The 23,340-nt window shown below is 48.1% G+C and overlaps 1 protein-coding gene across 2 annotated transcripts in view; it reads right to left on the reverse strand.

Annotated features, from left to right (window-relative positions):
• The window catches only part of TBCD (tubulin folding cofactor D), a 160,909-nt gene extending 138,486 nt beyond the window's left edge, over positions 1–22,423 (reverse strand). The window contains exons 1-7 of one of the 2 annotated variants that reach the window (XM_059046889.2): positions 22,069–22,423; positions 20,750–20,800; positions 12,883–12,980; positions 11,817–11,918; positions 10,202–10,348; positions 8,201–8,256; positions 2,099–2,231 (exon numbers count right to left, since the gene is read on the reverse strand). In XM_059046889.2, coding sequence (XP_058902872.1) covers positions 2,099–2,231; positions 8,201–8,256; positions 10,202–10,348; positions 11,817–11,918; positions 12,883–12,980; positions 20,750–20,800; positions 22,069–22,276 — 795 coding nt within the window. In that variant the 5' untranslated portion in view covers positions 22,277–22,423. The remainder of the gene's footprint in view (positions 1–2,098; positions 2,232–8,200; positions 8,257–10,201; positions 10,349–11,816; positions 11,919–12,882; positions 12,981–20,749; positions 20,801–22,068) is intronic. The other variant, XM_059046890.2, reaches the window with a different exon arrangement.
• Between the last annotated feature and the right edge of the window lie 917 nt (positions 22,424–23,340).

Raw genomic sequence — 23,340 nt, forward strand, 5'->3', positions numbered from 1 at the left:
CCCACACATGCAGCTGGAACGAGAGCCACCTACAGGCACAGGCTGATACCTGTGTTCCATCAATATTACAGGTGTGCAAACCATAACAATTTTTTTAAAACCTCAGAAACACAGAAAAAAGATGTAAATTATTGTTAAACTGGGGCTTCCCTGGTGGCGCAGTGGTTGAGAATCCGCCTGCCAATGCAGGGGACACAGGTTCGAGCCCTGGTCCGGCAAGATCCCACATGCCATGGTGCAGTGAACCCCGTGCACCACGACTACTGAATCCTGCCCCCCTAGAGCCCACGCTCCACAACAACGGCAGCCACCGCAATGAGAAGCCTGCGCACCACAACAAAAGAGTAGCCTCCTCTCCCCGCAACTAGAGAAAGCCCCTGTGCAGCAATGAAGATCCAACGCAGCCGGAAATAAATAAATAAATTTTAAATAAATTACTGTTAAACTTAAAAAAAAACAAAACAAAACCTGCTGCTACTATTGTAGCAAGGAAACTGAAAATATACGCTCAAACAAAAACTTATATACAAAATTTGGGATCAGCATTTCTCAGAGTAACTAAGAATTCCCATACAGTGGAGTATTGAAAGTAAGAAAGAACAAAGCACCGACACAGGCTACAACATGGAGGAACCGTGAACACATGATGTTAAAGGAAAGAAGCCAGACTCAAAAGGTCACACTGCACACGACTCCACTTGTATGAAGTGTCCAGAATAAGCAAACCCAGAGAGACAGAAAGTAGATCACTGGTTGCCAGGGGCTGGGGGACAGCAGGGGAGGAACAGGGAGGGACTGCTAATGCATGTGGGGTTTCCTTTAGGGGTGATGAGAGTATTCTGGAATTAGACAAGTGGTGATGGTTGTACCCTGTACATATACAAAATAATCACTGAACTTATATACTTCAAAAAGGTGAATTATGTGAATTACATCTCAATTTTTTAAAAGCCGTTGTAAGTATAACATATCACATTTATTTACAGAATGAAAGGACACATGAATAAACAGATCACCTCATCAGACTACAGGAACATGTTTTACTTTTCCAGGTTTCTTTTTAACACGTCTTGAGATACCCTCGTCATTTAAATGGCAATCCTCCCTGAAGACAATGGCATCATAAATGAAAAGACACAGAAGAGAGAACATTCTAGGTGCAGGGCAGGCAGGGCGGAGGACTGTCCTCTCCGATCCTCCCACCTCCCGTCCCTCCGCCCCAGGACACCACATCAACAGCCCCACTTCCCCCAGGCCCTCACGCCTCCTACTCCCCGTCAGAACCTGCAACAGCCAAGGAAAGGAGATGGGATGACACCCAAGAAGACGACATCACGCTGAGTCACAGCCCAAACGCCACCATTTAAACAGAGTCCAAACGCCCTGCTCTCCTCAAAGTGGGCCCTGGGCTCTCCAGCTTCAGAGACAAGGGCAAGGACGAAATCACACCCACTGCCATGAAAGAGCAAGGACCACAAGGCCCAGGGAGGGGGGCCCTGATCCCAGAGCATCAAGTGTGGCAGCCTCCCCTCTCCCGCAGAATTTAAAGTCAATTGATCTTTCCTCCTAGAAAAGGCACCACCAGACGAGCAAAGCAGGTAGCCAGGAAACGGTGGGAGCTCTCAGGCCAGGGGCCAGGTCTGCTCTCAGTACAGTGGTTACAAATACCCTGAGTATCTGAACAAGACCGAATTTCAAATCACCTGCCTTATTTCCTTCAAGCTGGTTCCAATCATTTTTCTCCGTAACACACCTGAACAGCAGGAAGCTCGAGGAAGACACGCCCCTGCCTGCCTGCTGGCTCCAGCTCCGCAGGCATTGGTGCCCCCTGGCGGCGATGCGCAGGGCCACCAGTCCACCCCCTTCCCCAGAGCAGAAAGCCCACCGCTAACAACGCAGGGCCAGCCCTCAGTCACAGGGCCCAGCGCAAAGCAGCAGAGAAAAGAAACCGTGTTCACTGTCCGGTCGGGGTTCAACATCTCCTCCTGTGTTCCAACCACTTCCCCACGAAACCAAGGTAAACAGGGCTTGTCCCCAGCGTTCTGACAGCCCCACAAGCTGACTGCTGACCACCCCGCACCACGGGGACAGTGTTTACCAGGGCCTGAAGCATCCCGTCCATGGCGATGACCCCCTCGATGGTCTGGAAGGAGGAGCAGGCCAAAGTGCATAGGCTCCAGTCCAGGAAACTCGCCAGCTTCTTCTGCTTAACGTCGGGCCGCGTGACAAACCTGCCAAAAGGGAACAGACAGGTAGGTGACAGCTCGACCGAGGCCCCAGCTGCCAAGAGCTCACCCTTTCCTGGCCCCCTGCCTCTGTCCAACCTCAGACCCTGGCTTTCAGGTGGCAATTCCCACCACCACCTCTCTGGGGTCTCACACAGTCCCCCCCACCCCACCCCCACTTCCTGCCTCCTGAGCCCCCTCATCCCGAGACCCCGCGTAGCATGGGACCACCTTCACCCGAGCCCACCCACGCCCACTCCTCGGCCCAACTCTGTATCCCTTCACCTTGGGACCCCGTGCTGCCACCTGCGACCTCCCTCTCTGCGTCTGCCACGGGACTCCTTCCCCATCCTCTCCGCCTGCCGCACACGCCACGCAGAGCCCCAGCTGTGTCCACAGCCCCATCGTCCCACGGCGGGCGTGCCGCACTCCCGGGGTGCTGGCTCTCACCCACCCTCCTGTACACTGGTCTGGGCCGGCAGCCACCTTCAGGCTCCCACACCGAAGCCCAGGCCCCCTTCACTCCCCTCCAACCAGGGCACGTACCCATCCCCCAGCTCTCTGACTCAGGCTGAGCCCCCGCCCTCCTGCGGGAGCTTGCAGTCTTGGGGCAGAAACACAGGAGGCAGGCAAAGAATGAGAAGGAAACAGCTGAGCGAGGGGAGGACGGCAGGCACAGGGACAGCGCCGCGGGAGGTGACCTGTGAGGACCTCTCGCTCCCCTAGCTGCCCCCACAGACCACACCCAGAGAGGGCTCAGCACCAATACCACAGAAACACGCCAGGTGCCACTACCCTGGCGGCAGCACTCGACATGCCTGGCTCTGTCCTCTGCACCCCTGCAGGAGCCTCCTGTCCTGACCAGAAGCCCCCACAGGCCCCTCTTCCCTCAAAACAGCCAGCACCGCCCCGCGCGAGACGATGCTCAGCCAGCGCGGGGACCACACTGCAGCCACACAGAAGGTCTCCGTGCCGGCACAACAAAGTTGCCTCGACTGTCCTCGCCCAGCCCCATCAGGGCACACACCCAGAGACTCGGTCACCGAGGATCTACCAAACTTTAGGATGCTGGTTACAAAGGCGAACTCACATGCCACCCCCGCCGGCCAAGAGGCTGCGTTACGGCGGGTCTGAGAAGAGGGCCCAGGAATTTCATAAAATCGGCACCTCAGAGTGATCATCTAAAATGGATAACTGGTAATATATACCCTATCTCTATGTCCTTGGCCCTGTTTAAAGCCCCTCGATACTGGAGGGGGCCACAGGATGAGGGTCACACCCACGATGACCTGAAGACAGCAGCCGGCCGGCACTCACCCTGCACGTGGGCAGGCACAACAGCGCCTGCAGTGGGGTGGCCCTCAGGACCGGCGAGGTCACAGGCACAGAACGGCCCACAGGGCTGGTAAGCGGCCCTGCTGGGACCCAAAGCCCAACTTGAAGACATGAGTCACAGCGTCAGCCACTCAGGGGCCACGCACCCTGCTTCCTCCACCCACTCATCTGCTTAGCAGGCAGGAGGCTGATGCTCTGTGTGCAGCCTGCGGCGGCCAACTTCCATTCCTGGGCAAAATCACACAAGGTGAGCTTCCAAATTACAGTAAAAACCTAAGGCTCCTTTGAAAGATGTAAGCAAATAGGTTACTTTATATTTTTTATTTTTCTAAAAAAGGTTATGTTCGCAGCAGAGGTCCAAAAGTACAGATAAGCAAAAATGGAAAATACCTATTCCACGGCTGTAACACACAGAACAAGACCCTTCTACACAAACTGAAAGATCTCTGAATCCTACACTGAAAGATCTCTGAATCCTACATTTCCTTCCCTTTTAGGAAAAGTCACATCACAGACTACATCTACTTTCAATGTGGAACTCAGCTAACATGTGCAGGTGTTCAGAGACCCCACTGTCTTTCTCTCAGGAAGGTAAGCTCCACAAGAGTGATCAGCAAAGCCTTAACAACAGGACTAGACCTACCAGAGGGACAAAGGGCAAAACACCAGTGGGACACATTGCTGCTCCGGACCCTTGTCAGTACTGTTACCACAGAGTATCTGGTCTGAAAGTGAAACAGTACGGGTGAAGTGACAAACCCTATTTTGTGTAAGAACTTACTTTGTGTGTGTTTTTAAATTAATTAACGGAAAAGTTAAATATTCACACAATGGTGACAGAATTTAGTTACCTGTAAGAAGGAAAAAAACCTATCATGTATCCTATACCAAATGAAATTCCAAATGGATTAATAATTCTATATTAAACAATTAAAAGGTAGAAAAATATAAATGATTCTTTGTAAAATCTCTTAATAGGGTAAGCCTTCAAGCATAAAAGTAAAAATAAATAAATAAAAGGAAAAAAGTTACTATTTTGACATTAGAATTAAAACTTTAGTCCAAAGAAGAAAGTAAAAGGCTACCAACCCACTGAAGGAAGTATCACACCCTCCTGTGGCTAACATCCTTCACAGAGAAAGCTCATACAACTGGAGGAAAAGCACCAAGCAGCCCACAGATATTAGAAATCAGGTCACTACACGGGACATACGATGTCTGAAATAAGACTCATGTGTTAAAGCTCACCAGCAATCAGTGAAACACAAACTAAATGTTAGTAATAAGCAAAACAATGCACAATCCAACTGGGGGAAGAGGGTTCTTGAGGCTGCCCATGATTGCAGAAGTCCTGAAAACCCGCTCCCAAAAGTCACCCAGTGACAGGTGTACAGACTCAACAATGTCCTTGTGTCCTGTGACTCAGAAGTCCACTTCTAAGGGCCTAGCCGAAGAAAATAATCCCAAATACCAAAACAGGTTTACACCCAAAGCTAGTCATTACATTATGACTTATAAGAGGAAGGAAGTGAGAAAGCTGGTCAGAGTAACTAAAAACAGTGGAACCTAAAGGAGCCATTTAATCAACAGTAATGTGAAATTAAGTGAAAAAGCAGGTGCTGGACTTCCCTGGTGGCAGAGTGGTTAAGAATCCCCCTGCCAATGCAGGGGACACGGGTTCGGGCCCTGGTCCGGGAAGATCCCACATGCCACGGAGCATCTAAGCCCGTGCGCCACAACTACTGAGCCTGTGTGCTGCAGCTACTGAAGCCCGCGCACCTAGAGCCTGTGTTCCACACAAGAGAAGCCACTGCAATAAGAAGCCTGTGCGCCGCAACGAAGAGCAGCCCCTGCTCGCCGCAGCTAGAGAAAGCCTGAGCGCAGCAACGAAGACCCAATACAGCCAAAAATAAATAAATAAAATAAATAAATTTATTTTTAAAAAAAAAAGCAGGTGCTAACTCAAAGAGACTGTGCTGTGCAAACTCCATACAATAACAGCACAGAAAAACACCAAAAAAATACAACACATGTATTGTGTATTATAATTATAAACGTGTGGGGTTTTCCTTATTTTCTATGTTCCAAAATCTCCAACTTTTCTACTTGGAGCATACCTTGATTTTACAGTTAGATTAAAAATATCTTTTTAAAAGTAATGTAATCAGTAAGAATAAAGGCATATCTTTCCATTGAAGAGTTTCTGTAAAATAACACTCACATCCACACGTCTTGGCGTAAATGTAACATCAAAGTTACAGAAAATGCAGCTGATGTTTAAAGGTTCCAGTTAGTGAAAGGAAATAGGTGCGGCTCCAGAACTGCACATGGTAAGAGGAAGCAGTCAAAGCTGACGGCAGAGGGAGTAAGACAGGCAGCTCCCTCGTGAAATATCAGAAAACAGATGCCACTGGGGACAAAGGCCAAATGTGACCACCCTTCACACCCAGGGCCTCACTGTTAATAACCCACCAAAAAAGACAGAAATATGCGAGTCAGAACCCGCCCATGAGGCGGGTTACTCAGAGCAGCTCTAGGACCTGAGGGCATCCGCCCTTTCTAGAACTGAGGAAAACTGGATGCACCTACAACCTGGCAAACCGGCAAGAGCTGGGTGGAAAACGGGCCTCAACCTCACGAACACTTACTTGCTCGTCCGACCACTAGATGGCGGGGGAGCGTCCCGCCAGCAGTGGACAGGCAGCCAGGGTCTCCAGCTGCCACCTTTCTGGAGGACACCAGGGAGGGAAGAAGGGTTTAGGATTTCACCTCCCCCACCTCACAGGTGCAATACTCCACCAGGTCAAGCTCAGCAGAACTCTACCAAACCCTCAGTACTGCTGGTAATAAAAGATAATAAACAATAAAGATATGTTTCATTTAACAAATTTAGTAAACATCTGTAAGATCACATGCAGTGTTGCTAAATATGGGGAAAAGGAGACTTCCGACTGGCTCAACCTTTCCAGTAGCTGCATTGAAAACCCCTAGAATGTTCATTCCACTTCTAGGAATTCATCTCTAAGAACCAATCAGAAATCAAACAAACTCATACAAAAGGAGATCAGACTCGTGGTTACCAGAGGCAGGGGTGGGGAAGGGGAACTGGAGGAAGGCAGTCAAAAAGGTACCAATTTCCAGCTGTAAGATAAATAAGTACTAGGTCTGTAACGTACACCACGATAAATATAATGAACACTGCTGTATGTTATCCATGAAAGCTGCTGAGAGTAAATCCTGGGGAGAGAGGCAATAAAGGGGTGTGGGGGAAAGGGATTATTATGAGATTCTATGAAATCACGTGTGTGAAACTTCTGAAAATTGTAAAGCGGTATAGAATTTAAAGAATCTTTCATTCAATTAAAACAAGGAGGAAGAATAGATCACACCATAATCGCATCTGGAAGACTGACCAAAGCTCCAGGCCTGCCTGCCGGCACCTGGAACAACCCTGCAAGTGTACCCACGGGCCACAGACCGACATGCCCGTGGGCAGAGGGGGACAAAGGACAGAGCAGTCATATCACTGGGGATGACAGTACACGTGAGTTTTATTTTGTACTTTTTTACTTTTCTTTATCTTCCTGAGCACACATGATTACTTTCACAGTTAGAAAGAAAGCTTTTTCATCCCTTGTCAAAACCATGAGAAGCCTCTGTCAGTGAGTTTCTCCTCCCCCAGGGTAAGCATCGCAGGCGAGCTCAGGTGTTTCCTTCCTCACTCCTAAAATCAGCTTCTTGCATTTAGGCTCTGCCCTCTGGTTTAGCCAGTACTTTCACAAATACCTCACCAATGCCCCCAACTGCCCCATAAATCAAGCACGTCTCTTCCTGCCTTGTGCAAGGTCACGGCTACATACCTAAGACAAGGTGACCCTGAAGGAGGTGTTGCCCTGTTTTCCCGATCAAAACATCCAAAAGCTTTTAGAGCCAATTTTTAACTTTCACAAATGTAGAGGGGAAAAAAAGCCAAATTTTCTAACTCATTTATGCTATACACATACTTTAAATCACATGTCATGAAGAAGATTAATTTAGAAAAACTGCTTTCTTCCATTCTCACATTTCATGAAACAAGTCTACTCAGCTTTCACATGTGTCTTTGGCACTTCTTTGGAGACTCCAGGCCCTGGTGCCTGGGTCATCTTACCCAACTCATCAGATAAACCCACCTTTGCCTGTTTCAGGCACAGCCTGTTGTTTTTAGTTAACGCGGGATGTTTGGGGATTTTTATCCCAAGCCACAATGACGCAATCACAGCCCATGATCTCCATAAACCATGGTGTGGACTGCTTTCTAAGAGACTTCCAAAGGCTCTTCTAACAGCCAACCCCCACGCCCAGAGGGGAGGTCTGGCCCCGGCGAAACTGCTACACCTGTTCTAAATCTGCGCTCCCTTGACGGGCCCACGAGCTGCTAACCCAGCGTCAGGTGACCCTGAGCCCCTAACCAGCACTGTCAGTGATCACATCAGGTTCAGAGGTTTCCTGTACCCAAACAGCGTTGGGTTCCCTCAAGGAAAGCAGCAGAGTCCTAAGGACAGCAAAGACTTCCCCAAGCCTATCATCCCAGCATCCTCTCTGATGACAACAGACACACACAGTAACACAGACAGTAAACCTTCTCAGAAAGCACTTACTTGGACACGAGGACAGCAGCTGCGTCTTGGGCCTTGTCGCTGACGACCAGGTAGGACTACAAGGAAGCGTAAAGGACAGGCACCGTTAAACACACGATGTAGACCTCAGGGACCCGCTCAACCACCTAGTCCCACACTCAGCAGCTCCACAAGAGCCCAGGCTCACGGACAGAGGCCAGATTCCAAAGCTGCACGAACCACTCATAAAGTGAGCTCAGGGCTGCAGCTGCCACGTGTGTGCGCACCCTCAGGGAAGTGCCCAATCCTCATACAGCGTGTGGCTACACCCCTTGAAACCCACATTTGCAAAAGCAGCAGAAAAATGAAGAGTGGATATTGTTACCCAGAGTGTGCACACAACACTCCTGGAACCCACCAGCACTCTGGCTTTCACAACAGCTAGGAGGCCCCACTCAGACACAGGAGGGCCAAAGTTTAACGCAATGATTACACCTTAAGAGGTTTCCACTTCTCATCTCAACTGTTTTCCAAATGATACACTTAAAAGATCTTTTTTCTGGAGGACAAATTGTTAGAAATTAGGTCCTCTCCCCCAGGCAATCCCACTTAGGAGACAAGCACTCAAAGGGTTAACGGAACACAGCTAGAAACAAACCACCTATCTAGAAAAGACTATTTTAGTGATGAAGATACAGTGGAGCACCTTTTCCCTTAAAGACTCTGAGGGAGACGTCTACTTACTGACACAAGACACTCAGACAGTCCTGCTCAGGGGAAAAGCAGGTCCCAGAACGGCAGGACACCAGGGGCCCTAGTACACAGGGGCCGCGAGCAGCACTGTGAAGAACCGGCAGGGAGCCAAATCCCTAGGTTCAAATTTACATCCACCACACGTGAGAAAGTGAGCTGGCTAAGTCACTTATTTTCACACCTGTTGCTTCCTCAGTAAAATGAGGATAAAAACAGTGAACTGTCTCATTAAGTAGGATGAAAGGAGTTAATGTATGAAAAGCCTTTAGAACAGTGTCTGGCGCACAGCAGGCACTCAAAGAAGCTTAGTATAAGTAAGCGTCAGGGTCAGGCTCTAAGATGGGCCCTGGTCCTGCCCACCAGTGCCCACATCCCGTGTAATCCCCCCCACGTGGTTGGAGGACATGATGACTTGATTCTAACCAAGAGAATTCGGCAGGGGGTAGGATGTCATTTCCACGATTGGGTCACACGTGAGTGGGACATGCATCTTGCTACAGCCCCTGCTCCTTGCTGGCTTTCACAGGATAAGCTGCCGTTGTTGGGGGGGGGGGCAGGGTGGGTTCCAAGTGGCAAACAGCCAGCAAAGCACTGAAGCCCTTGGCCAACACCCTCGAGATTTGACTCCTGCGGTGACCATGAGAGCTTGGAAGCGACCTGCCCCCAGGCGAGCTCTGCCTGCAGCATGGGGAGAGCTCGAAGGACAGGGCCCAGCGAAGCCACAGCCCGATTCCTGACCCACAGAAATTGTGAGGTGATGAATGTGTGCTGTGTTAAACCACTCAAGTTCAGGGTAATATTTTCCACAGCAAAAGATAATACAACAATCTATGTCTACACACGTAACACCTGTATCAGGAGAAGTTTGAAAAAAACACAAGTGTTATCTCTTGGCATTTGAGAGATTTCACCTTAATATTTTTCCTGCTTCTTTTTATTTTCTGATTTTCCTACAATGATCATGTATTATTTATGTAACGTTAAAAATTAAATTAAAAATTAATTTTAAATGGACCTTTAATTTGTCTTACCATTACCCCCTGAAACCTATTCTAAGCTATCATCAGAATATCTGCACTATCTACAGAGAAATGAGATTTGCTAAAGTCATTCATCCTGACCCCTTTAGGAATTATCAGTTTCATGGTAAGTTATGAAATGGAATTTCACTTCACTGAAAAAGAGTAACAATGGCTGAAGAAATAAACAAATGTCACAAGTGTACCTAATTAAGTAATGGCATGAGAAAGGACACTGGTCAGCAGCTCATCACTTCACAGCCACACTCACCTCTGCTATCTGGAGGATACGGTCCATGGTGGACACTCGCTCTTGCCCAGGCTGATTGTGGAGGTCGCCGTCAAGGCGTGAAAAATCAAACGGGATCAGGCAGGTCACGGAGAGCCACAGGAGGAGCATGTAGCGGGTCTCCCAGGTCTACAAGGCCAAGTCAAAGCAACGTGACTCATGTGCTAGGGCATCCACGCAGTCCTGCTACCCCCTCCCGCTCAGCACCCACCCAGGCCTCCAAACGCCAGGGCCTCGGAGCCAGGCTGCAGAGCACCGCACCTCACAGCATGCAGCCGAGAGAAACAGCAAAAGGAACAAAGAAAAATCATAACATGTCAGTCTAATGGCTTCTCATCACTGGCACCCTTCAGCGTGCAAGCAGCTTTTCAAGAAAACGGAAAAGAGCAAAAGATTTAAAAAACGTAAGACTTAAGAATAAAGAAAAAATTCTCAACTTCCAGTCACAGGGGAGTCAATAAAACAAGATTCTGCTTTGGTCCCGGACTCCCCATCAGAGGCATGAGAAGCAGAGAGCACGGCACGTGCACAGCAAGACAATTCCCTGAGTTTGCAGTTACAACCTGCGTGCCCTTCTGAATGCATCTGGTGCCCAAGAGCACTCCCCAGCACGCTGGACTGCAAGGCTGGTCACTGGCGGGCATCTGGGGACCTGGTTTTCGGGGAACGGTCCCACCATTCCCTAACTGATGAGGGTCACTCTGTGCCCAGGCTGTTTGTACAAACCAAGTGGCTTATGCTGAACACCTGCTTTCCTTCTGGGTTTTAGTATGTGCCTGGCAGAGTACCCACATGACCAGCCCACACAGAAATCGTGGGTGCCGGCCCCTACGACCTTCCTGGTGGACAACACCTCATACGTGTTCTCACAACTTGGTGCTGCGGAATCACAAGTGCCTTGTGTGACCCAACGGGGAGACGACTCCAGAAGCTCACTCCTGGTTTCCTCTGGACTTCGCCCCACGTGCCTTCTCCCTCTGCTGACTTTGCTGTAGTAAATCATAGCCAGAAGGATGACTACATGCCAACTCTTGTAGTGATCCTAGGAAATCACTGGACTTGGGGTGGTCTTGGGGACCCCCAACATAGTTCTATTTTAAGTTAAAAAAATTGGGGGGCTTCCCTGGTGGCGCAGTGGTCGAGACTCCGCCTGCCGATGCAGGGGACACGTGTTCGTGCCCCGGTCCGGGAAGATCCCACATGCCGGGGCGGCTGGGCGCTTGAGCCACGGCCGCTGGGCCGGCGCGTCCAAAGCCTGTGCTCTGCGACTGCAGGGGCCACAGCAGTGAGAGGCCCGCGTACCGCCAAAAAAAAAAAAAAAAAAAAAAAAATTTGGATGATGATACAGTTATCATCACACTGTATGGAGGTTTACTGTTTTCTTTATAAAGGGCATTTTTTAAAATAAAATAATTTAAAGTAACATACATAAAAAGAGAAAGCCAAAGGAATAAATGAAGAGAGAGGGAATGACACAAAATAGCACAAGATAAAACTGAAGGAAACAGGAAAGGAAGCTGCCAGTGCAGGAGCAGGGAAAACCAGGGAGTAAGTCGGGGGGACAGGAAATGAAGAGGAGGAGGAAAGGGACACTCACTTCATGGTCTTTAGGATTCTGATCTGTAAACATATCTAAAACAGGGTGCACATCAGCTACTTCGTGTGGAAATAAACGAAGAAATGTTTTATATCCTCGAACCTATCAAATAAAGACAATGAATTATTATATAATTAGAAAATAAAGTAGCAAAATTATTTTTTTCTCTATTACCAAAAATCACCACCTATGTCACCCAATGATCAAAGAGAATTACATCAAATTACAGTGATACAACTCAGTAAGACTAAACAATAAGAAAGCTACCTTTACTTCTTAAATCATTTCATAAATATGTTGTCCCAATTTGACCAACCAATCTTGGTTAATCAGAAATATAGCTATGTTACAAACTAACAAGTTTTGCTTCTACCTTGATTATGAAGAATAAGTCCTCGGGAACCCAAAAGGTCCCAAATTCATTAAGGCTTCCATGAAACGTGGTGGCACTACACCTTCAGGAGAGACCCTGCATTCGACTAACTGAGGACAAGGAATGTGCACACAGGGTCCACCACACAGCAGGTCCCACAGAAGCAAAACCCCAGCGGAGATGGCCAAGTCTCTCCCATGGTACGCATGGGCCAGCACACACATCACCTGGGAGCCTGTAAGAATGCAGAATACCAGGCCTCACCGCAGACCCACTTACTCAGAATCTGCATCATAACAAGATCCCTGAAAAGCCATCTGCACATCCACATCTCAGAAGCACTTCCACTTCCAAGTTTATTTCCTTTTTCCTGGTAAGAAACTTTTCTCAGTTACTCACATATATATATGTATATATGTATATATATCCTCTCCGTCCCTTTCTGGCTAGCTGGTGCTTGATCCATTCAAATACAAGATGCAGAAAACACTGCTGAAAAGCACTGTTTCAGCCAAAGGGTCCCCTGGATCACTAACATCTGATCTCCAGCACATGGTAAAAAGAGAAAGCATGAAATCCACAACTTTTGTATGAGAACAATCTTTCCTGAGAGATACCATTTTGGAAGGTACTTCTGGACCGAGTATATTAAGAAAGTGTTCTGTCAACTACAAAGTGCTATGTAAATATTACCTTGGTGATGACGTAAAGAAATTTAAAAGCCAGATGTACGAGGTCAGCCGGAGATTTCTTATCTTGCACAAATTCCAACAACAAGTTCATCATCCATTCTAGGGAAAAACATATATAAAATATTTCCTGTTAAACATCAACATGACATTAAAACAAAATGCCAAAAGAAAAAAGGGCTACTTAGAAATATAAGAATGGTTTAATATTAGTAAATCTATATAATCCAAGTATCAACAGAGCAAAAGAAAGAAAAACACTTTCATCTTCACAGTTTCTAAAAGGGCATTAGAGTTAATACAACATTCATTCCTGCTTTTAAAATGTAAGGAAAATATTCTTATTTTTTATTATTATTCTATATCAAATCAATATCTAATACCATGCTTTACAGAAAATACCTCTACAACTACTATGACCTAGTAACAATCTGGTTCTAACCAATGTAATAAGACAGAAGAAGAAGGATTTCCACTTCCAGTTATACAGGAATAATTGATATGGAACTGCCTTACCACCAACAACAGTTAGAGAACAGGACAATTATATTTTCAGACACTGGAACAACAGGCAGCACATGGAAACAAACCAACTGCAATCTACAGCCACCCAGGCCGTCCACCAGAAAGTAATTTTTAGAACCTAATGCAGAGAGGAGGGACTCAAGCATAGCAAAGACTGGCGTTTCCAGGAGGCTGAGTCAGCTGAAATTGGCAGGGCAGCATGCCAGAGGAAGCTAAGCAGAGAATGAGCTCTGGAAGTCTGCAGAGGTTCTCTCGAATCTTTCCATGAATCTTCACAGGCACAGTGGTTAGTCCACTAGGCTGGGTAAGAACTGCCAGGAAGCACTAAGGCAGAGTTCCCATAGCTCACATAGGGCTGCCATTCAAATTCCACAAGGCCAGGACGCAGAGCCCTTGTTGAGCACCCAGAGCAACCAGCAGACATTCAAGAAATGTCTCTCTTTAGTAGTAACGATAAATTAGAGAAAAACAAGAGAAAAAGCTATACTTGCCCTAACAAACCTTAAAGGATATACATGATATACAATTAACTAAACTGTCTTGCCAAACTTCAACACTTTAAAGACATAAAACTTAAACTCGGCTTCCCTGGTGGCGCAGCAGTTGAGAGTCCGCCTGCCGATGCAAGGGACACGGGTTCGTGTCCCGGTCCGGGAAGATCCCACATGCCGCAGAGCGGCTGGACCCGTGAGCCATGGCCGCTGAGCCTGCGCATCCGGAGCCTGTGCTCCGCAACAGGAGAGGCCACAACAAGAGGCCCACATACCCCCACACACACACAAAAAAAAAAAAAAAAAAAAAAAAAAAAAAAAAAAAAACCACTTAAAACCAACAACATAACAATCACAATGTCCATGACCCACTAAAAATTTACTAGACTTATAACTAAAACGGCTGTGACCCCTAACAGAAGGAAAATCAGTCAACAGAAATAACCAGGGACTTCCCTGGTGGCACAGTGGTTGAGAATCTGCCTGCCGATGCAGGGGACGTGAGTTCAATCCCTCGTCCAGGAAGATCCCACATGCCACGGAGCAACAAAGCGTGTGCGCCACAACTCCTGAGCCTCTGCTCTAGAGCCCGTGAGCCACAACTACTGAGCCTGCATGCCACAACTACTGAAGCCCGTGTGCCTAGAGCCCGTGCTCTGCAACAAGAGAAGCCACCACAATAAGAAGCCTGCACACCGCAACGAAGAGTAGCCCCCACTTGCCACAACTAAAGAAAGCCCACGTGCAGCAAAGAAGACCCAACGCAGCCAAAAACAATAAGTAAAAAAAAATAAATTTATATTTAAAAAATGACCAAAAATGACAAAGATGATATAATTACTAGATATAAACTTTAAATACTACAAAATATCCTCAAGAATGTAAAAGAAAACATGAACAATATACAGCATGAGGACTTCTTAGTTGCAGCATGCAACTAAGATAGATATTTAAAAAACAGAAGATATTTAAAAAACAAACAACTTCAAGAGCTGGAAAATAAGATCCGAAATGAAAAATTAAATGGGATTAATAGCAGATTAGACATTGCAGAAGAAAGGTCAGAGAACTTGAAGACACAGTAATAAAAACTTCTACCCTAAGGGGAAAAAGAAAGTAAACAACTAAACAGCCTCAGCAACACTGCCACAGTATCAAGTGTATCCGCAGATGGGTGACTGGAGTCCAAGGGGAGAGGATGGAGGCAAGGGCAAAAGAAATACCTCAAGATATAAGAGGGAAAAAATTTTCAAATCTGATAAAAACTATAAACCTATCAATCCAAAAGTTTCCGCAAACTCAAAGCAGGATAAAAAGGAAAAAAACCACACCATCGCATGTCATAATCAAATTGTTGAAAACCACCAGTAAAAAGAAAATTCTAAAAGCAGCCAGATAAAAAAGCACACACTACACAGAGGAATAGAGATGAGTAAAGACAGACTTCCCAGGACTTCTCTGGTGGTCCAGTGGTTAAGAATCTACCTTTCAATGCAGGGGATGCGGCTTCGATCCCTGGTTGGGGAACTAAGATTCCACATGCTGCAGAGCAACTAAGCCTGCATTCCACAACTAGAGATCCCACACACCACAACTACTGAGCCCACGCACCACAACTAGAGAAAAGCCCATGTGCAGTAACAAAAGATCCCACATGCCGCAACGAACATCCCGCATGCCACAGCTAAGACCTGACACAGCCAAATAAATAAATATTGAAAAAAAAGAACCAATCAGAACCAATCAAGCCATATCTTTTAAAATGCAGAAAGAAAAAACTGTTAACCTAGAATTCTATAACCAGCAATATATCTTTCAAAAATGCAAGCAAAAAAAAAAATGCAAGTGAAGGGACTTCCCAGGTGGTCCAGTGGGTAAGACTCCGTGCTCCCATTGCAGGGGGTCCAGGTTTGATCCCTGGTCAGGGAACGAGATCCTACATGCTGCAATTAAGAATAAAAAATCTTAAAATTGGTATGGAGACACAAAAGACCCCAAATAGCCACAGCAGTCTTGAGGGAAAAAAACAGAGCTGGAGGAATCAGACTCCCTGACTTCACACTATACTACAAAGCTACAGTAATCAAGACAATATGGTACTGGCACAAAAACAGAAATATAGATCAATGGAACAGGATAGAAAGCCTTGGGTAAGTTAACCTTACCCAAGCTTGCAGGCCTTGTGAGTGGTAACTGAAGGTTGGTGTATGCTAGGTGAGGGCCAGGTACAGGGAAAATGCTTCTGATGTCTGAGACATGAGCTTGCCTGAGGCTGGCAGTGCTGCAGGGGAAGGGCAGGGCAGTGGGCTGCCCAGGCCACCTTTTATGGTTGGTCTTGGGTTCATGGCAGTTCCCATTAGGAATGCCCATTGCTCAGGAGGTGAAAGGTGGTGACACTCGTCTCTCTAACTCACAATCTTGGACCTGTGGCACTGCCTTTATTCTTGCCTGAAACCTGTCTTCATAGTGGATCACAAAATAGTAACACTTACTGTGAGTTGTTCAGTGATCTGAAAGAGTTTTGAGAGTTAAATGTGAAGTGAACTGGAAAAGGTTCCTTTTAGAAAAAGGAAACAACAGTCATGGATGCTGGTCCTGGACCTACTTCATGATGTTTGCTTTCTTCCCAGGAAGAAAGAAGACAGGGCTGATCCCAAAGAATCCTAGAATCCAGAATTCAGAGGATTTTTAAAGCATTTGTTTAAAACAGCCTTGAGGACTTGTAGATTTCTCATCATCTTCAGTCTGAGGGTCTGAGTGGACTGCCTGCATTTAAATATTGGCTGGAACACTAATTAGCTGTGGGTAATTATTTATGCTGCGCCAGTTCTTAGTTAGTTGTGGCATATGGGATCTTTTTTTTTTTTAGTTGTGGCACATGGACTTCTTAGTTGTGGCATTGCGGGGTCTTTAGTTGAGGCATGCAAACTCTTAGTAAGCCCAGAGATAAACCCACACACCTATGGTCAACTAATCTATAACAAAGGAGGCAAGGATATACAATGGAGAAAAGACAGTCTCTTCAATAAGTGGTGCTGGGAAAACTGGACAGCTACATACAAAAGAATGAATTAGAACACTCCCTAACACCATACACAAAAATAAACTCAAAATGGATTAGAGGGCTTCCCTGGTGGTGCAGTGGTTGAGAATCTGCCAGCCAATGCAGGGGACATGGGTTCGAGCCCTGGTCTGGGAAGATCTCACATGCCACGGAGCAACTAGGCCCACGAGCCACAACTACTGAGCCTGCGCATCTGGAGCCTCTGCTCCACAACAAGAGAGGCCGTGACAGTGAGAGGCCCACACACCGCGATGAAGAGTAGCCCCCACTCGCCGCAACTAGAGAAAGCCCTCACACACCAATGAAGACCCAATACACCCAAAAATAAATAAATAAATAATTTTTTTTTTTTAATGGATTAGAGACCTAAATATAAGACCGGACACTATAAAACTCTTAGAGAAAAACATAGGAAGAACACTCGACATAAATGACAACAAGATCTTTTTTGATCCACCTCCTAGAGTAATGGAAATTAAAACAAAAATAAACAAATGGAACTTAATGAAACTTAAAAGCTTTTGCAAAGCAAAGGAAACTACAAACAAGATGAAAAGACAACCCTCAGAATGGGAGAAAATATTTGCAAATGAATCAACGGACAAAGGATTACTCCCTAAAATATATAAACAGATCATGCAGCTCAATATTAAAAAATCAACCCAATCAAAAATTAGGCAGAAGACCCAAATTGACATTTCTCCAAAGAAGACATACAGATGGCCAAGAAGCACATGAAAAGCTGCTCAACATCACTAATTATTAGAGAAATGCAAATCAAAACTACAATGAGGTATCACCTCACACCAGTTAGAATGGGCATCATCAGAAAATCTACAAACAACAAATGCTGGAGAGGGTGTGGAGAAAAGGGAACCCTCTTGCACTGTTGGTGGGAATGTAAATTGATACAGCCACTGTGGAGAACAGTATGGAGTTTCCTTAAAAAACTAAAAACAGAATTACCATATGACCCAGCAATCCCACTACTGGGAATATACCCAAAGACAACCATAATTCAAAAAGACACATGCACCCCAATATTCATTGCAGCAGTATTTACAATAGCCAGGTCATGGAAGCAACCTAAATGCCCATCGACAGACGAAAGGGTAAAGAAGATGTGGTACATATATACAATGGAATATTACTCAGCCATAAAAAGGAACGAAATTGGGTCATTTGTAGAGACGTGGATGGATCTAGAGACTGTCATACAGAGTGAAGTAAGTCAGAAAGAGAAAAACAAATATTGTATATTAACGCATGTATGTGGAACCTAGAAAAATGGTACAGATAAACCAGTTTGCAGGGCAGAAATAGAGACACAGATGTAGAGAACAAACGTATGGACTCCAAGGGGGAAAACTGGCAGGGGGCGGTAGGGGGGTGAATTGGGAGATTGGGATTGACATATATAGACTAACATGTATAGAATAGATAACTAACAAGAATCTGCTATATAAATAAATAAATTTAATTTAAAAAAAATAAAAACACACCCCCCCAAAAAAAAAGAAAAAGAAAATGCTCCAACTTACAAAACAGAAGCAGAGGAGCCCCTGTTTGCATCCATTTGGTCTGAAACACAGACAGAACCAGCAAGATGAAAAGACCAAATTACAAGGAAAAGCTGACCCCAGGGGAAAGAGGAAAACCTCGGGAACAGTAGAGAACAGCCAGAACTCAGCTCAGAGACTCAGAAAGACAGCACAGCCCTCACGGAAGAACAGAGACCAGGAAAGCAGGTGATTCCAGTGCTTCCCTCAGCAACCCCCACCCTCCAAACCCCAGTAAATCAACAAAGAGAAACAAATCCACAAGGAAAAAGAGAACAGAAGTAACAGTAGCTAAGAGACTTCAGCAGTGACTTCCAAGTTGTAACTGAGCCACACAGGGGAAGTACAGAAGCAGAGCCCAGCGGTGGGTCACAGCCGGAAGGCCAGAGGCCTGAGGTGCCGGGGACAGCCCAGGGTAGGACGAAGGTGGGGCTGAAAACAGGAGGAGTGGTCCAAGGCTCCAGACCACAGCACTGTGCCCATACAGGCAGAAGACTAAAGGTTTACTTTTTTAAAAAAATAAATTTATTTATTTTATTTTTGGCTGCATTGGGTCTTCCTTGCTGCACACGGGCTTTCTCTAGTTGCAGCGAGCGGGGGCTACTCTTCGTTGCAATGCATGGGCTTCTCACTGCGGTGGCTTCTCCCGTTGCAGGGCACGGGCTCTAGGTGCGCGGGCTTCAGTAGTTGTGGCTCGCGGGCTCTAGAGCACAGGCTCAGTGGTTGTGGCACTCGGCCTCAGCTGCTCCGCAACATGCAGGATCTTCCCAGACCCGGGCTCAAACCCATGTCCCTGCACTGGCAGGCGGATTCTTAAGCACTTGGCCACCAGGGAAGCCCTAAAGGTTTAATCTTGAGAATGGAGAATACCACAGTCACTACCCATATTGGGTTTTTTTTTTTTAACTTAAATCAAATAAAATTTAAGATTCAAAGAAAAAAAAAAATAATAAAATAAAATTCAGTTCCTCAGTCATACGAGCCATATTTCAAGTGCTCCACAGTCACCTGTGGCGAGTGGTGACCTTAGCAGACAGCACAGATCTAGAACATTCTATCATTACACAGAGCTATCCTGGACAGAGGTGTCCTGAAGAGGGTAGGTTGAAGGGCTTAGAGCTGGAAGCCAGGCTTGGTGCCCGACTCAAAAGGGAATTCTGGGCTAGGAGCCCCACAGCAGCACCCTCCCCACAGGGCCACAGGGCCCAGCAGCTGGGTGTGTACTCCCCAGGGAGGAAAACCAGACCTGTAAGACAACTTTGAAATATACCAAACCAAGGAGAAGCACTCTTATAACGTAAAAACAACTGTCAAAATAAATTCAATACTCCAATAAAGATGTTAAAATAAATAAATAAATAAAATAAATTCAAGAACGTCTTCTACATGGAAAACAAAGATCCAAAAGCAGAACTATAAGGGAAAAGCTTAGGGACCCAGAGGATCACTCCTGGAAAATCACAGGCACACCAGAAGAAGGTAGAGCACAGAAATAATCAAAAACACACCATGGGCTTCCCTGGTGGCGCAGTGGTTGAGAGTCCGCCTGCCTATGCAGGGGACACGGGTTTGTGCCCACATGCCGTGGAGCGGCTGGGCCCGTGAGCCATGGCCGCTGAGCCTGCGCGTCTGGAACCTGTGCTCCGCAACGGGAGAGGCCACGGCAGTGAGAGGCCTGCGTACAGAAAAAAAAAAAAAAAAAAAAAAAAAAAAAAACCAGCACGCACAGCACCAGACCACTTTTTTAAAAGCACCTGTGTGCACACTGAGGCTAACCCTTGGTGCCTCCCTGGTGGTGTGTCTAAGATCTCCACAGCCCTGGGGGCAAGTAGCACTGATGACCCCATATCACAGGTGAGAAAACTCAGGCACAGAGCAGCTTAGTGGCAGAGCTGGGATGTAAATCTAGGTGGTCTAGCCCCAGGATTCATGACCCTAACCCCCATCCCATGCTGCCCTTCACTACCTTCCTCCTTCTCAAGTTCACTGCCAGGAGCAGGTGTTACTATTGTAGGCCCCACTAACCGGTAAGACCTGAGCACTTTATCCTGATACCCTCTGCAGGCCCCACTAACCAGTAAGACCTGAGCACTTTATCCTGATACCCTCTGCTTATGCGCAGGCACGCGCGCACACACACACACACACACATTCTCTCACACACCCTCTCCCTCTCCCTCTCCCTCCCCCTCTCCATGCACCAAGGCCTCTGCAATCAGGCTCTATTATTACCTAGGTGTGGGTCCAACAGGTGAGGCTGCTCCTGATATTTGTCCATTATTACTAAAAAGAAAAACAATGTGAGAATTAACATGCACGTGAGCCTCGGAAACACTTGAGTTTTCCCACACTGACTTGAAGGGCAGCTCCCAAGAGCACAGGCCAGCTGGAGTGAGCCCCCACCCACTCACTTCCTCAGGGCCACGGTGCCCTGGCCTCTGCTCTCTGCTTGCTCAGCACACCTTCCTCTCAGGTCCTCGCTTCTTCCTTCCTTCACGGCCTGCTGACAGCCAAGCTGAGTTCTTCCCTTCATTAGACACACACCTTCCACACCCTCACTCTCCTCTGCCACACACACCAAGCCATGTGCCCTCCCAGCCCTCACACCACGGCCTCCTTAATCCCAGGCAGCCTGGTTTCCACTCCTACCAGCAGCTAAAACTGCTCCTATCAGATCCCACGACCACTTGGGTTATGGCAGTTCTTATGCGCCACACACCTCCACATCTGACCACTCCCTAGGAATAGGAAAGTGGGCTTTCACTGGTCCCTGGATATACACCTCACCCTCAGGACAGTTCTACCCCAGAGGTATTTTCGGTGCTAACCGCAGCCGACAGCCAGAGAAACAGCACAAACAATCAGGCAACTAGCCCAAGTGGCAGAGTCGAGTTGCCGAAGTGTGTGCTCCTTCCACTCAGCCAGCCACACTGCCCCCTTCTGAAGTTCAAAGTTGTCATTACAAACCCATGAAGACAAAATTATATAGAAATTTCTTTAGCTAAAAGGGTCCACGAGGACGGTTTTACTGAATCACAAAACCCTACGTAGTTATCTAACCACGGGATCCTAAGGAGTCATTTGGAAGTTACCCGTTATAGACAACTGCAAGGGTCCGTCTAAACTTGGAGAACCTAGACTAATAACTAAGCATCCTACGGTGCGCCTATCCGATATCCTGGGCTGTCCTGCAGTATTGGCAGAGCCATGGGCGCTGCCTACAGCTAAGGCTCTGGGTGGGGGCCCCACAACCGCACAGCCAGCCCGGCCCGCGCCCGCTCCAACCTGTTCTCGCCTCTCCTGCTCCCATTGACCCGTCCACACAGCTGTCTCGGAGGAAATACTCTTTGCTGTGGTCCCAGGGCAGGCTGGGGACAGGACTGGGAGACGAGCCGCCCAGGGAAGGTCCACCCGCCGCCCCCCCGCCCGATGGAGGTCGGCCAGGAGGCCCACTGCCCTCCACCTCTCACGCGCGCCCGTGTCTGGAACCGCAAGAAAGGAGACCTGCACAGCCTGCGCTGCCCGCCTCCCCTCCTCCGGCCCGCGCGCACCCCGGAACCGCTCCAGGGCGCCCTCCCGGGCCGCGCGGTGTCCCAGCACCGCCGGCAGGCGACTGAGCAGCTCCTTCGTCTCCACGCTCTCGCCGAACGACTCGAGAGAGGCGCCGCAGGCCAGCGCCGCGTCCTCCGCCGCATCCTCCGCCCGGTCCTCCACCGGATCCTCCACGGCTCCCATGGCCAGCTCCTCGCTCAAGGCCATCCTCGGCGGCCGGACGGTGCCCGCAGACTCGCAGCCGGCTCCACACGCGCGCGGGGAATGGGACACGAGGAAACGAACGCTCAAGACTGCTGAGACAGAGAAAGCGGCAATGACGCCGGCCCCGCCCCACGACCTCCGACCTTGCGCGCCGGCTCCGCTACAGAGCGCGCCGGCCGCCAAAATAATGCGCACGGAGGCGGTGCCGAGCCCGAGTTGGGCGGGACCAGAGACCTGGGTGGGGCGACAAGATCCCACAAGCCGGCTGCGCAGCCTTCCCCGAGTACGCGCGCTGAGTTCAGGTCCCGGGGGTCTTTCTGCAAAGCCGTCTGCAGGCGCGCAGGGCTGCAGTGGGAGTGGCTCCAGCCCGCTAGACAGGCACTTTCTAGACGACGGATGAGTGGGCGCTCGTAAAGCCCCGAAATAATTGGTGATTCGGGAGGAGTGATAACGGCGCGGCTCAGGTCTTCCGAGACGTACACAAGGGTAGCCGAGGTGCCCGGCAGCCCCGCCCCTCCACGGTGGCAGCCCGACACGCCGACCCCCTGGACACCCTGATCACTCCAGGCACCTGCCAGGGCACACCCCCTACCCACGACTACCGCACCCACCCCCCCACACACACACACACACACCCTTCTTGTTGAACAAAAAGCACCATCTGCAAAACGGAGCGCGGGAGAGCGGCTGGGCAGTGCCTGCAGCACATTTGGGGGGGGGGGCTGTCTTTATTCCATCTGTCCACCTCAGTAAGGTGGAATTGGAGCCCTGCTCAGCCCCAGAGATACTGCTCAAGAGGTAGGCCCATCTCATGGTCCCCAACTCTGCCTAAGCCAGAAACTGGAGACCCGAATCCACAGGGGGCCATGACACCAAATTCCACCTAAGCAAACCCCAGATCTGTGTGAATTTCTGTACAACTGTCATGAAAGTATCTAAACTCCAAGTTCCCCCCAGACTGGAATAGGTAATGAGCCTGCCGGAGACCTTTCAGGTGGTCTGGGCCCCCATAAATTAAACCAGCTGCATGGAGGACGGAGACGCAGGTGAAACTAAGACACACACAG

The sequence above is a fragment of the Kogia breviceps genome, chromosome 19 (assembly GCF_026419965.1).
Source record: "Kogia breviceps isolate mKogBre1 chromosome 19, mKogBre1 haplotype 1, whole genome shotgun sequence".
Taxonomy (NCBI): Eukaryota; Metazoa; Chordata; class Mammalia; order Artiodactyla; family Physeteridae; genus Kogia; species Kogia breviceps.